At 46.2% G+C, this 14,760-nt stretch overlaps 1 protein-coding gene across 3 annotated transcripts in view; it reads right to left on the reverse strand.

Annotated features, from left to right (window-relative positions):
• Positions 1-5,813: 5,813 nt before the first annotated feature.
• LOC135398660 (uncharacterized) overlaps positions 5,814-14,760 on the reverse strand; it is a 78,211-nt gene continuing 69,264 nt past the window's right edge. For all 3 annotated transcript variants that reach the window (XM_064630060.1, XM_064630047.1, XM_064630053.1), the window contains exons 18-21: positions 11,959-12,182; positions 11,158-11,360; positions 7,295-7,424; positions 5,814-6,063 (exon numbers count right to left, since the gene is read on the reverse strand). In XM_064630060.1, coding sequence (XP_064486130.1) covers positions 5,868-6,063; positions 7,295-7,424; positions 11,158-11,360; positions 11,959-12,182 — 753 coding nt within the window. In that variant the 3' untranslated portion in view covers positions 5,814-5,867. The remainder of the gene's footprint in view (positions 6,064-7,294; positions 7,425-11,157; positions 11,361-11,958; positions 12,183-14,760) is intronic.

The raw sequence follows: 14,760 nt of genomic DNA on the forward strand, positions 1-14,760 counted from the left end.
ACTCGGATGGCAGTTTTGACTCTTCACACCAGAACAGGAGTGTCCATAGGGGATCTGTGTTATCCGCGACGATGACTGCTCTTCCCCTGGACCCTGATATAACGACAGTTACATATGCGAATGGTATTGCTTCTTATTTTATTCCTCCTTTTCACTGCAGATGCTGCATACAAAACTACGGGCGTACTACTTCGACACTTTGACAACCTGGCTTAGCTCTGTACACCTGGCTATGAACGTGGAGAAATGCGCTGGCATTGTATTCCCCGCGACTGACACGGTGAATGTTGAATTGCAGATTGAAGAATTGAAATCTCTGCGACAAATCAGACTTCTCAAATACCTGGGAGATTGGCACAACGAATTGATGACTAGGCAGCGTTGTACATAGCGGCGCTACAAGCAGCGATGCTACCGTATTCGCAACTTTTTTCCTGTAGCGGAGTAGTCTCAAACTTTTGAGACTTCGTGTTGTGTCTGTCCCTTCGCGTTCCCTAGTACCGGGGTTTTACATGATACATCAACTTCACCAGCTCGCTTGCTTCTTATTTATCTTTTCATTGCGAAGCAGAATTTTTTTGTGCGTGTTGGCATTCCTTTCAGTTACTTGTTAATCAGGCAGACTGAGGTGACGATCTTCCAGAATGGACCATTTGCATGAGAATACACAGCGCATATGCGGCTCGCGTTCTGGCTGAAAATAGTCGGAACCATTACTATGCTAACGCTACTATATACCATGTTCCCGTTCCTGGAATCCTTTAGTCAATGAGTGAGACTACGTTCCCCGGGTTTCGGCACCAAAAATGCATTCAACGTCGTTTATCATAGCCAAACGCTTTGGAAGAGAAGCCGTCGTGTGGCTGAAACAATGGAACAGGGATAGGCAACAAGACTAACTCCTAATTCCTGCGATACCTAACCTTTGATGCTGTATGCCAACTGCACTCTGAGGGCTGTCTATTCTTCTTCGAGGCGTTGGCCCTGGCGGAAGCACCAGCAAACATTATGCCATTCAAACAAAGAAATGTCCATGTTTGTTGCCTGCCTCGGCTAATTCTCGTTGTTTACGTATTATGCCACTCGTTTAATCTCCTTACCACCTCGTAGCTACTTATTGATGACTCGATGACTGGTCGCTTGTGATGGCAGTTGCGTCACTCGACCACAGGGAAAACTGATAGACCCGTCGACAGTAAGCAGACGGGAATGTATAAGGTCGGGATTCGTGGATTTGTCGATTAAAATAGTGTTATTGCAGAAAAATAGTCTTGTGTTTGAAACATTCTGCCGGGACAATTATTAAATGCACATATATGCGCTATGTGCCTTAAATTATATCAAGGTCAAGATAAATATGAAATAATATATATTGGCTGTAAGTAGCATGGTATACTTTATGCTGACTGTGTGAGGGAACGTAAATATTGCTCCGTCTTTAGACACATTCGGCAACGATGAGGCCTACGGTAAGGTGTTGGCTAGAGCACGGTAGCGGAAAAGTGGCGGCATAATATTTACGTGACTTTTATTTGGTAGCGGTAGCGCGTTGCATTTTCAAATTTGTAGCGACGCTAGTGTTGCGCTACTTGTTTGTGGAGTAGCAGGTAGCGGTATTCCGTTACTTCGTTTTGGTAGCGGGTACAACATTGAGACCTGGACGCATCATATTGAACACTTGAGCACGAAGCTGCTGGGTACGCGTCGTCGTCCATCGATGCTCCAGCACTCGTACTGGTATGCGTACAAACGACTTGCTATACGTCTATACAATGCTATGCATCCGTCCCATATTCCCCCACCCCCCGCCCGAATTTGGCAGTACTCTCTTCTACCACCTCTCCGACTGGCGGTTAAGCAAGCTGTATGTCCTGGAGGGAAAGGCCCTCCGCCTCTGCCTAGGACAGATCTCTCTCTCTCTCTCTCTCTGACAGGGCTCTCTAGGTACTCGGCCAAAGATACGCTCTTTCTGGAGTACCGGACTCCTCCTCTGAACACTTGTTTCCTGCTGCTCACTGTGACCACTTTCCTGACCGAATGCCATAATTCCGTTGCTGTGAGAAATAACAGTTTCCTCGAGGATATATGTCGTTGCTCGAATAGACAAGAGCGGACGAGAACTAACCCAAAAGTAGATTTTGCGCAGCAATTATTGTCGTCACTGCGGGTATCCCTTGCAAATGTGTTCCACTGACTCCAGCAACGGTACCAATTATCAACATTTTTCAGTTGTATGTGAAGAATGACATCTTGACCACCCTCCTGGCCACATTGGAAGGTCATCTACAAGGTTTTTCAGATCACGTGGTAGTGACAAGTGATGCATACGTCGCGAAAGAATGGGCCTCTCCTTTCCACGCTGCCAGTCCCCTCTGCGCCTCCCAGATTTTACACTCCCATATGAAAGCGAATTTCTCGGCGTTTTTTGTTCTGGCTCTGTTGCACATTTGGAAATTAAGGTCCTCATTCTGTCAGACTGTTACCCTTGCCTGGCGTTGTAGTGCTGCTCCTGTCCATGTTTGACAGCACATATACGTATGTGAGCACTTCTTGCGGCTCATGGACCTCAAATAGTCCGTGTCACAGCAACGTGAAGCACGTATGTGAAACACAGCTTGTGGAATACGTATTTTTTTCGAATCGTTTTTAAGTATTTTTAGTACCTGTATATGGGTTAACTTGTAGCATACGCACGTACAGCCCCTCACCATAGAGCCCCATCGACTTGCCAAGAGCGCGTGTGTTCGTTCGTTCGTGCATGGAGAGACATGGAAAAAAGGCGAAGTACTACCACAAATACTTTTTCGTTAAACATATACCTTGCACACCTCTGACAAAGGTTCCTCTGTGGTAAAATAACGTCGAAACTCAGGTGGCACTGCCTTTCAACTGGCAGGAGCAACGAATAAAACGGTGTGCCAGTTAAATACCGGCCGGGTGACAATAGGAGGTGCTCGCAAGACTTGATGGATTGACTGGATTCAAGGCCAAAGCGAAGCAACCAATGTCTTTTCGGTGCAAGACAGTGTTGCAATCCTCCTTCAGAATCGTCTCATTTTACGATAAACTCATAAAAGACCGAACGACTATCGCTGTGCCCTTGCATCGGTTACGACGAGGGTGCTGACTGGAAATGGGAAACCAGTCATGAACACGTATTCTCTGCTCCGAAAAGGCATGAACACTCCAGTGCTAGCGCACTTTCATGAAGACGGTCCACTTCACCTATCGTGTGATTCTTCTGGTTATGGGATCGGAGCTGTGTTAGACCAACCTGATGACAACAGACAGGAGGCTCCAATTGCATTTGCATCGCGTGCATTGCGAAGTAGTGAACGTAATTATTCAAAACTGAACAAGGCCTAGCAGTTGTTTTTGGAATAGTGCACTTTCATCGTAACACTGTCGCAATTCACAATTTTCACTGACCATGAGCCCGTCCTGGGCATTTTCGGAAGGTCAAACCCAATTCCAGCTATTCTTTCCCCAACAATGTTGCAATGGTGTGTCACACTACGAGCGTAGTAGGTGCTAGGGTCTTCAGTATCGCCCAGGCGCTAAGCATGCGAACGCAAACGCGAATCGATCGTTCTTCTGACGAAGCAAGATCTCCAGGTGACATTCTCATGATAAAAGCTCACACTGCTCTACATCTCACCAGTGCTAACATAAGCGAATTCACAGACAGGTCCTGTACTCCGCGTGTTCTTCGTAGTCACAAGACAACGTCGACTGGTCACAACCAGCACTTAATGCTGGAACAAGGGTGAGTGTAATTTCCGAAGAAGCCCGCTAAACGTCATTGCAACGGCTTCATCCAACCATGTTGGGATAACGGCCATGAGTAGATGTGTACGCAGCCACATGTGATGGCCCAACATGGACAACGAAACTGAACTAATTCTGAACAGCTGTAAGCTGTGGCAGTTGAACTCTAGGATGCCTGTCACCGGTTTGGAAACTCAGTCAGGTACCATGGGAGACTGTTCGCATGAACTTTGCAGGACCACTCAACGGAACTATACCCGTGCCACACGGGCAGAAAAAAAAAGACATTACCGTGTAATGTCAGTCGGATTCTGAATGCCATTTCTTATGATAGTCGTGCTACACGTCAGATTGGAAAGACATTAAACGCGATGGTGTCCATGATGGGTCTCCCACTAGCCACGCAAGGGATGCGGTAAGATCGTAAACGTGTTCAGAGAGACTGAAAATGCCTATAATACCCCACAAAATCAGAAAATTTGCTGTATTTCATAATCGATGGTCTGCACTATGCAGGAAACCTGCTGTCACCTTGATCTCGACACAGCAGCAGCAGAAGATGAAGGTACCGGCACCGTGTACTTATTTGTTTTTCACGCTAGTAACCGTTAACAACGCCAGGTTCGCCTGTTTTCGTGTAATTTACAAAATAATTGCGCGGCGCGCAGAACAGAGTGGCTTCATGGAAGTTTGGAGTTTTGGAAGTTGTGGAGGTGCTCTTGTGCGCAGACAATGGGAGCGAGGGTACGCATTTCGTGGGCGAATGAGTAGTGGCGATCAGATTATACGCAGAAACAGTCATTAGCGCCCAAACCGGGCTACTAAGCATCCAGCAGGACTCACTAAAAGGGGGTGTGGCATTGTCTGTGTGGCATATTTTTGAAAGGGGGGTGTGTTAAACAGGGGTTATAGGTAGGGTTCTGAGTCTCCGAATTTATCAGAAAAACATACGCCAGTAAAACTTACGTTACGTTATCCGCTATTGTTGCGGTAGTAGGTAATGAGTTACTAACGCGCGGCCAACAACAGCAAGCTACTTCGACCCCCCCCCCCGTTACTAACGCGCATTTACTTTCGATAAGTAATGCCATTACTTTTGCATTACTTCACCAGGAACCCTTATCTACCACATTTTGGTTGAGTCACATGAGGGCATTCCGCAAATAAATACAAGCAATGTTAGGCACAAACAACGGGGTCACATGAACACAACTTTCAGGTAGGATTTATTACAACGCAGAAGTAGAGTTGGTGTTTAAAATTTTCATTTGTAAGCTTCGCCCGTTTGGCTGACAGGACGTCCTTTGCAGTGACGTGACATTTTATCTCACACGGTACAAATCCAAACAGCCATGGTACTTTGTCACTTGTTCAAGGGAAAGAGGCTATTTTACTGTCGCTTTCGCCCCATTCGTCCAAAAAATACCAGGAGGAGAGAAAAGTAAAGGTGGTGAACAAAGATGACATCTCAGCAAGTGTGGCACAATAATCCTTTCGCGTTCTTCGTGGGTGCCGATGTGATCTTCTTGTCATTGTTAAAGACGAATAGAAAAAATCGTGGATTTTCCCGGATTCTGCAGGTACGGTCTTCAGCTCAAGCTTTCAAGTTCAGACAGTAAAGCAATGTCCCCGAATACGCAACGCATAACGCCGTTACACGTTAGTTAGTAAAATGTAATGACGTCACGTTACTCATTACTTTTCTCCCAAACGTAATGCATTACCATATTTCTCTACTCGAATGTAACGCATTACCGGTAACGCACTACTTTGTAACGCGTTACTCCTCACCTCTGAATCCTAGTGATAGGATACGTGCCTTCGTTTCGGAGATTGCACTCTCTTGTACCTGCTACAAATAAACAACGTAGCTCCGGTCTCCGTCCTACTAACTCGTCAATGTCCACGACGACATAACACATACTATTATGTAAGGTTTCTCTTCACCTCGTTAAACAAAAAAAAAAAAAACCTAAATGACAGCGCGACAAATACTTTCCCCCCACATAAAAAAAAGTATAAGTTGAGACTCGTGACGAGACAGACTAGTGCGAGTGTGTATATTCTTTTAAATACAGAACGACGCAGCATGCAAGGCCCTAGAAGTGGAGTATAACCAGACTTAGCGCCAACACCAGGATGCTGGAAATCGGCAAGGCACCCGCAGATATGCACATGTCCAGGTTCAGTTCAATCAGTTGCATCTTCACCTTCTGTGGAGTCTGCGCCAAGATGTCCAAACATCTGTTCCGCCTGGCCGCCTCGCTCATGCATACGTGATAGTGTTCTGCCAACCTAATTGCACAAGGATGACTTATTATGCATCTTTTGCGGTGAGAAAACCAGACACTTCTTCAAGCAACATGCCAACCCTGTCACCTGTTACTATACGGGGTGTTTATTTTTCTTCGTTACAGAATTTTTATTTGAAAGCTAGCGGAGCAAAATAGATTAATTAACCTAAATTAACCTAAAATTCGTTAATTAATTCTTTAATTAGGAGATTTCGGGCAAAAGGGTGAGATCAGAACAAGAGACCACCCTAGTTGAAAGCCATTCAATGTTTAAAAAATCATAAAACTCGTACGTGCATGAAGATATCCCCCTCTAATTTTGATATGCCAATAAGTCGAAACCGAAACCGCGACGACCTGAAACGCCAGGGGGTACAGCCCTCATTTCACGTCAGAGGACCACGTGATTTGGAGCAATGGAGGATTGGACTCATTGGAGTAGGTGCCGACCCGCAGGACAGATAAACCGTTTTCCCGTCCAGATAAGCCTCCGTCGGCGAAGGCGATGCGCTTCTCAGGCTGTTTCAGTTTCGGCTCATTTGCATACCGAAATTCTGGGGATGGATGTCTTAATGCAGGCGCGTGTTTCAGGATTTTTTAAACGTAGAATGGCTTTCAACTAGGATGGTCTCTCATTCTGATCTCCCGCTTTTTACAGAATTTTAGGTAATTAGTCATCTTGTCGTTGCATACATTTTTGGGGGGGATGTCAGCCTGGCCATAGAACTCAACTGCACTTTGCTGTGCTAGTTTTTCACTAAAAATTCTGTAACGAATAAAAATGAACACCATGTATACTGTAGGAGTCATTATTTTCACATGTAAAATATTTTCGCATTTTGGGGTAACTCTTACCCGAAAAGAGATTCGCGGAAAGTTCGCAGATGCCTGGGTCAGCGTTCAGATTTTCGCTCCTATCACTTCAGGGGACAATCTCAGGTCAGGTTCCATTCCCCAGGACATCCCCGGATTGGTCACCAGTCGGAATACCAAACGGAAGTACAGTTTTCCAGAACGCAAGTCATGTGCTACTCTTGTAGTCACCCCCCCCCCCTTCTTTGTGTGAGACTGTGCAGCATGTTGTCATTCGCGGGCAGTTAAATCTGTATTTTTTTGTTCACGCAAAAATATATATATAAATAAATAAACGCGAAAAGTAGTTACACAGGGGAAAACTGACTTCTACAGTATTCGTTGCCAGGTAACTAAACCACTAATGTAGTCTCACATACTTGCACATATTGTCTTGCAAAGTCCTTTGGTCTTTCATGGACAGTAAGTTATGACCCAATTTCTCGGTGTTGTCGATTATATAGCGCTTGCAGAGAACAATTTCTTCCTCGTACCGCTTCTTGTCGCATTCTGCAGAAAGATGCACGTTACAGTTAAGCACATTAATCTTGCTATTCAACACATTGGTTACTAGTGCGTCATTTTTGCGCTTCCGTTCTCTTGAATGGGCTACTTGCAGTTCCCCTGCTGTCCATGTACCTGGATCCGGGTATATTGCAAAGGAACGGAATGTGGAGCGCTGTGGAAGGCTAACAAGGAGAAGAAAAAAAAAGGACAAAAGCCAACAGTTGACCTGGTACTTACTCTGACTAAGTACGAATAACGCTAATTTTGAATGTCTGTGTAAGGTTTACGGTCTGTTTCCTGTGAGTACATCTATGTTCTTTCTTTAGGAACTACTATGTTCCTTCGTCCTTCAACCTACGTATACTCAAATTCAAGCTAATGGACGGCAGCACACAAAAAGTACAATTGGTTGCGACATGTTGTTAAAGTAAAACACGTTGTTAAGAAGTTTGGCGTACTATGAATCATTTCATCAAGGTCAGCCCGCGTCCTTGTTTTGTATCACGAAACTAGGATATACTATTTTCCCACTCTGTTACGAAGAGGTGTCTCTGTTATGTCAGATAGGGCGTTTGCTTGGTTGCTCTCCAAGTCTGAAAGGTGTGGCCAGTACTTTGGGCAAGGTCATAATCGGCCACTCACATGCGCTGTACACTTACACCTTCCTGGATATAATGAACAGTGCCAGCGATTCTTTTTGACATGTATCTAACACGTCGTGGAGAACAGGGAATGGGCCTGAAAGTTCAAAAGGAACACTCTCAGAACCGATGCAACTTCTTGCCGTTTTTTTTCGGTATCACCTGAAGTGAATGTCCAAAAACAGTGGTATGCTGGGGTAGTATGTACATATCCACTTAGCTATCATCGACGACTTTCGTTCAGAAGGCTGCACTTCTTCAGGTCAGCTATCATCGCTCGCTTGTAGCGGACTGAAAGACAGGACACACCGCTGACTTGAAGGGAGGGGGGGGGGGGGGGGCAACAAACAAAGCTTTACGTACAAACACATATGTTTATACAACGACGATGATGCATGTAAACGCGCTCTCGCGGTTGCCTTGCGACATCTGCGTCTTGCGCGTGTTCATCTCTTCAAGGTATGTATTCTGCATTTCGATATTCGTTACTCAAGGAAGAGATGAACACGCGCAAGAGGAATGATGCAGATGACATAAGACAACCTTAAGAGTGCGTTTACATGAATCATTGGCATTGTGTAAAAAATGTGTCGGTACGTAAAACTTTGTTAGTTGCCATAATGATGTTCAAGCAGCCAAAGACAGGACCGACAAACAGCACAACACATTGAACTTCATTATTACTACCCAATACCAACTACCCCATTTTAACATTTGTGCAATGATTGTGCAATGAAATTTTGTTAGTTGCAACTTGCAAGTCGGTGATGTGACCTGTTTCTCTTGTCTTTCAGTCCCGTGTTGCGCTGATAGCTACGGTGAACTGAATGTCGCCTGGGTTCGCGCTGTCCCGTTCCGCTCCCCGTGTTCTCGTTGACATCCTCCTTGTCTATTTCCACATCCTTTCGCTCGGGCTTGTAGCGGTTTCGTCATTATGTGCTTCCAATAAGACTCTCTATGCGAGGTGTGTTCCCTCCCTCGGCGCCGAAGTGTGAACGTCTTCGCAATGCCGTCTCGTCCTGGGTGACCGGCGATCACGATCGTCTTCCATGATGATGAGGCCGCACGGTTTCAGTTGAGTGGTACGACTTCGGGGGCCTTCGGGTTCCCATAGTAGCTGCAGCTGATACACCCTCTTCCAGCGTTTCCAGAACACCTCCAAGGCTTGCTGTTGTTTTTCGCTCCGTCCGCACATCGTCAAGGCCTGTGTTTGTTGCTGGGGGTTTCGTGTGGCGGCAGCCTAACCATAAGGTTTCCGATTAAGAATTGGGCTGGCGTGATGGGTAACGCCTCTTGAGGGACAGAAGTCATATTGTTCAGAGGACTGCTCTTTGTCGCTGCTTAGACTTCCTGAAGGATCCTGGCACGCTCTTCAAATGATCCTGCAAAGCTGCTCACTCACACGGTGACCCGGTGAACACGACTTGGGGTTGCGTAGCTGTCGAAGTCAAAAATAGCAGTTGATGCACACTGAGTGTTGAGTTGAGTTGTCGCTAGTCGTTTCGTTGATGAAGCTGGAGGGACCTGTACTCCATTAGGCTTCCTGGCTATTACGGTCCTCCGCTGGTTCGACTGCTGACTCGGGTCGCAGCCTGCCTCCATCATGTGACCGGTTCCCGCCAGCACCGTTCAACCTAGACGACGGTGTATCCCAAAAACGGAACTTCACCACCTAACACGCTTATGGTCAACCAGCACTCAGAATGATATCGCTCTGTATTCTGATTGTTAAAAACAGGAGGCGCACGCCTTTTCTGCAAAACTTTATAGTGTCTGATCAGCAAAGTGTAACAAAAATTGCGAACGCCCATTAGTGTACAGCAAGTCAGGAAACTAAGCGATATCATTCTTAATACTGGTTTGATTTGAACCTGTTACGCGGTGACGCTCTGTTTTAGAGGGCAGACCAAGCTGATACATTCTCTGAGACACAGTGCAAGTCAGCATCTGTGTCCTAGTTAGCTAATAAACGTTTCGAAAGCGATTCCACAACTTTTCAACATTGATATGTATGCGGTGGAGCACTTCAACGCGCCATCTGGTGATTCGTCCGTTATACGCTGACGGGTTCGACGCCGTGCTAGTGGAAGAGCAGAACAACTTTGCCGCTGACGTCGATAGTCTCTCTTTCGGGTGGAAGCGTCCCAGCACGAGTGCAATTTGAAGGCTGAGGTTGGGTCTTTCGAAGACGACATTGGGTATCATTCCATGCGAAGGGGACACCAACGTTTACATGACCGAATTTTGGATCGGCAGGGATGAGCCCTTTGTAGATGCGTTCTGCGAACATAGTTGCGGATACAACCCTGGCGCTGAGGTACACAAGGTTTGCCATTTTATTACTTCCGGTATTGTGATGATCCGCCGAAAGCCGGACAGCCGAAATTCCCCTGGGTCCGCCGAAAGCCCCCTGGAGCCGGTGCCGTGCAGATGACAGAGGACATTGGCATAAATTTATTGAGCCCTTAGCTTAAAGTGCAAGGATTTCTGTGTGTGTGTTTATTTCTTTACTTTTTTTCATAACTAAGTTTGTGCCCTTGTATTTGCCAACAACCGGTTCGGAAGCCTACTTGGGAAAAGAAAAAAGAAGGAAAAGGAAGGAAGCAAGAACTTCACACTTTTCTTTTGATCGAGTGTGCAAAACTGTCCCTGGGTAACCATTCTGGTTTAAAGATGGAAGAGCGTAAGCTGTGATTTCTCGAGGTGGTGCTTGTACATGAGCTAGAGAAAAGTAGACAAGTCAGAAACGATAGTAGATCTGGTTTTATCGAGTTGACGGTTCTAATTCTCACTCCATTACAGAGTTGCTTGTCATGCAAGGAAAACAAATCGCAGAATGGCAGTTATAGGGTTGGTACATGCTTTCTGTTCCCATGTGTATGACTAGTATCCACTACATTGCATCATTAGGTACCACAGCATGATTCGACAGCGGTGGATACAGCAGTGGTGTGCAGATATAAAAAGTATGCATAGAAAAAAACGTGCGTAGCGGCGTACAAAATATCGGTGTACACGGTAGCGATGTACTGCAACCATGCGGTAAACATTCCTGGAGTACTACCGAACGGTGAGTATTAAAGCTAGTGGCTTACGGCTGTCCCCTTCGTGAAGCCAAGATTTTGTCTTCCCTAAAGCAGTATCATTCAGAGCTAACTGATCATTGCTGGTGTTGGAGGACACCGCTAAACCAAAGGTATGCCCTGGAGGTAAGGACACCCCCATGAAGCGAAGTCGAGCTTCTTCAATGAACTGCTTCCAATGTATGCCATTGTCTCGTTGTCCCTGTTGACGTGCTCTGAAAAAGATCACAACGTTGGTATGTAACCGAGGACTAGTGAAACTCGTGAGTCCGAAGTAGTGACCCAGCACCACGATTGCTTGGATTAGATTCCGACTTGCCTGTAACCTGTCTCTGCCCGCCCGTCTTCGTGCAGTTAAGAATTGTCGTGATTTGTTGAAAAATAACTGAGGATGAAAATCCGCACTCTGTCTAAGTGAGCTTATCACTCGTCAAAAGACAGTCCTGGGAAGTAACTTAGTTACAACCGTCTTGTTACTAAGAAAGCAACTTGAAACGGTAACTCCCCTTCTTCAAAATGTAACAATTGCAGCGAGCTGGGCTAGTTGTTCGCATGGTCACCAAAGAAACAGCACGAACAGTACACAGACCAAGGGCCAGAGATATAGACAAGCGCTGTGTATGTCGGCTTCTTCGTCCATATCGTGTTCGTGTAGTTTTCTTTAATGCAGAGAGTAACTTTCAGCTGTAAGTAGATACCTATTTCAGTAACGAGATACTGGAGTTAATTACTAAACATGAAGTGTCACAGTCAAGTCCCTGCCTCTATGATACCTTCAAGAAATGAGGACGTTAGAAGGTTTATTATGCTTACCCTTGCGCGTACGACTCCCGAACTGCTTGTGACGCGTGCACCATCTGCTTCGGGTTGACGTGGTGTTCGTTGTTGTCAACAATTCCCTTCAACTTGTTGGGCTGCCGAGTACGGACAATCTCGTCGCCAAAGTAGTAGTAGTCATCTGACAGCTCTTCGTAGTCATCGTACTTACGGAAAGAAGGTGGAGGAGCAGCTTGGTAGGGCTTGCTCGTACAGGATAACTGCAAACGAACACGATCAGTGGAACTCCCCACAGGAGCACCTCATATTATATTATCAGCAAGGGATAATAAGTGCACTGTTAAAATAGGACTTCACCACATAACACATTTCTAACCAACCATAATTCCAAATGATATCATTTACATGACACCATTTACTCGCAAGCATTAGGAATCGTAAATAACACATCTGACGTATCAAATGGTTGGATACAAACACCCCCGAAAGCTCCTGTACATTTTTACGATGGTCCTAGCTGACGTCTTCAGTGTTTTGCATACACCTTGCACGCAGCGCTGTGTCACTCGCTCTCTTCAGAAGTCGATGGTGGTCCAACCGTAGCATTTCTATGGCCGCTGCTATGACCGCTGCCTACCACCACGTGCGTACAGATATTTGCTAACTGTCGTTCCTTCTATCGCAGAAGCTGAACGGACCTTCCGTTCGGTAGCCAGTATTTGCACAAACGTTCGCTCCGAAATTGAGGACACCGTCCCCGACGCTGTGTGCGTTGTCAGGTCGTACTTTAATCACTGTGCAATGTGATAAGCACGCAGCGACGGTGTTGTAAACTGTTTAGTGTTTCGTTTCTTTCTATTCGCTTTTTCTTTTTCTTCTTCTTTTTTTGTTGTTCTAGTTGTGGCTGCTGTTCGTCATTCAAGTGGAATGTTACACCGTTTGAGGAAATTATCAAGAAATATTTCCTGTTACTTCAAGCGTAGCGGGAACTGCCTTCGTTTCAATTGAAACAGTGAAATGCAGATGAATAAAAAAGGAGTGGTATTATGATAGAAAAAATAATAAGTAAATAAATAAATGGAACCATTTCGCCGTCACTATCTTACCAATGTGGTTACACTGCGAATTTTCAAGTGATTTCCTTCAGGAAGATGTAGAATTGACAATCCGCACATGAACTGCACACAACACGCCGATATAGTCACTTGAGGTAAATGGACTTGAAAGTAGAGTACTGCACGGCCCGCGGGTACTACTACACGGCACATTATTAGAAAGCACACTGAGTTGCTCAATTTCTTACGCGACTGTACTGCCGTCGCTCGAAATATGACGTAAAACGTCGCTAGAAAGGGCGGAACAAACGGTCACACCTTTAAGGTGCAACAGCGCCTGTGTGTCCTTTATCCATGTCGCGTTTCGTATCGTTATGCATCAGGTCACAGACCACCACGCATTTGCACCTTTTTGCCCCCAGCGCTGATGTCGTACAAGAAACTATGCACACAGACATATCTAATCATCCGGCGTAGACCAGGGAGTACTCTCAGTTTACTGGTCAACGTTCATCTTGTTGCGGGTAGCGGATCGGGTGCGGGTGAGCTTTTGGGAAAAAATATGCGGGCTGCGGGCTGATGCGGATCTCAGTTTGTAACGGGACGCGGGTCTGTGTGTCGGGTGCGGATTTGAACCTACAGGTACGGGTCGGATACAGGTCAGAAATTCTGACCCGCGCAGGCCTATACTTGCAAGCACCATCTGAGGTCGTCAAAATCCCGAAATCCTGTCCCGGTATCCCGGAATTGACAGCAAAAATCCCGAAATCCCGGGACTGCAAAAATGAATCGGGATTGACAGCCCTACTTGTCACACGCTGCCCCACAGAAGTCGATGGTGGCACAACGTTTGCATTTCTGTGGCTCTCAGCGCGTATTCAATCTTATGCGCTTTTATTGCGCCTTCGATGCAGCGCTTTGCCACACACTCCCTTACAGAAGTCGATGGTGGTCCAACTGTTGTGTTTCTATGGCCGTCTTCACGTCTTTAATGTGTTGTGTTTAAAATGTGCCTTGCACACAGCGCTTTGTCTCACGCTGTAGTCGATGGCGGAACAACCGTGCGTTTTTATGGCGTTCTTGACGTCTTCAGTGTTTGTGTTTTTAATGCTTTTTGCACTCAGCGCTTTCCCACACGCTCCCCTACAGAACTCGATGGTGATCCAACTGTTGGGTTTCTATGGCCCTCTCCACGTTGTTGAGTTTTCAACGTGCCTTGCATGCAGCGCTTTGTCAGACGCTGCCCTACAGAAGCCGATGGCGGCACAACCGTTGCGTTTTTGTGGCTCTCATTACGTCTTCAATGTTTTGCGTTTTTATTGCGCCTTGCATGCAGCGCTTTGCCACACGCTCCCTTACAGAGGTCGCTGGTGGTCCAACTGTTGCGTTTCTATTGCCCTCTTCACGTCTTCAGTGTGTTGCGTTTTCAATGTGCCGTGCATGCGACTTTGGTGAGGGCGACTGTTCTTTACAGCCTTTCAATCTTTCACAGGATTTCCACAACATCATTCAATACCCTCCGGACCCTGTTTTCCTGAGGCTTTCGTTGCTGCCTTGGACTTCCCAGAATGGCTGAAACACGGCGAGTCCTTGCTGAATCTGGTGAAGTACCGATGGAGGTTCCCCGTGAGCATAAAACGGCTCGGCACTTCCTACGTTTGCGTGCGCACATTCCCCGTCACCCATTCCTCAGGAAAATTCGATAGCGTGATTTCCATCGAGTAGCGCAGAGGACACGCCAGGCTCTCACTGCCTTCATAGCTAAGGACGTCACACCGCCGGA

Source organism: Ornithodoros turicata, chromosome 1, assembly GCF_037126465.1.
Source record: "Ornithodoros turicata isolate Travis chromosome 1, ASM3712646v1, whole genome shotgun sequence".
Classification (NCBI taxonomy): Eukaryota; Metazoa; Arthropoda; class Arachnida; order Ixodida; family Argasidae; genus Ornithodoros; species Ornithodoros turicata.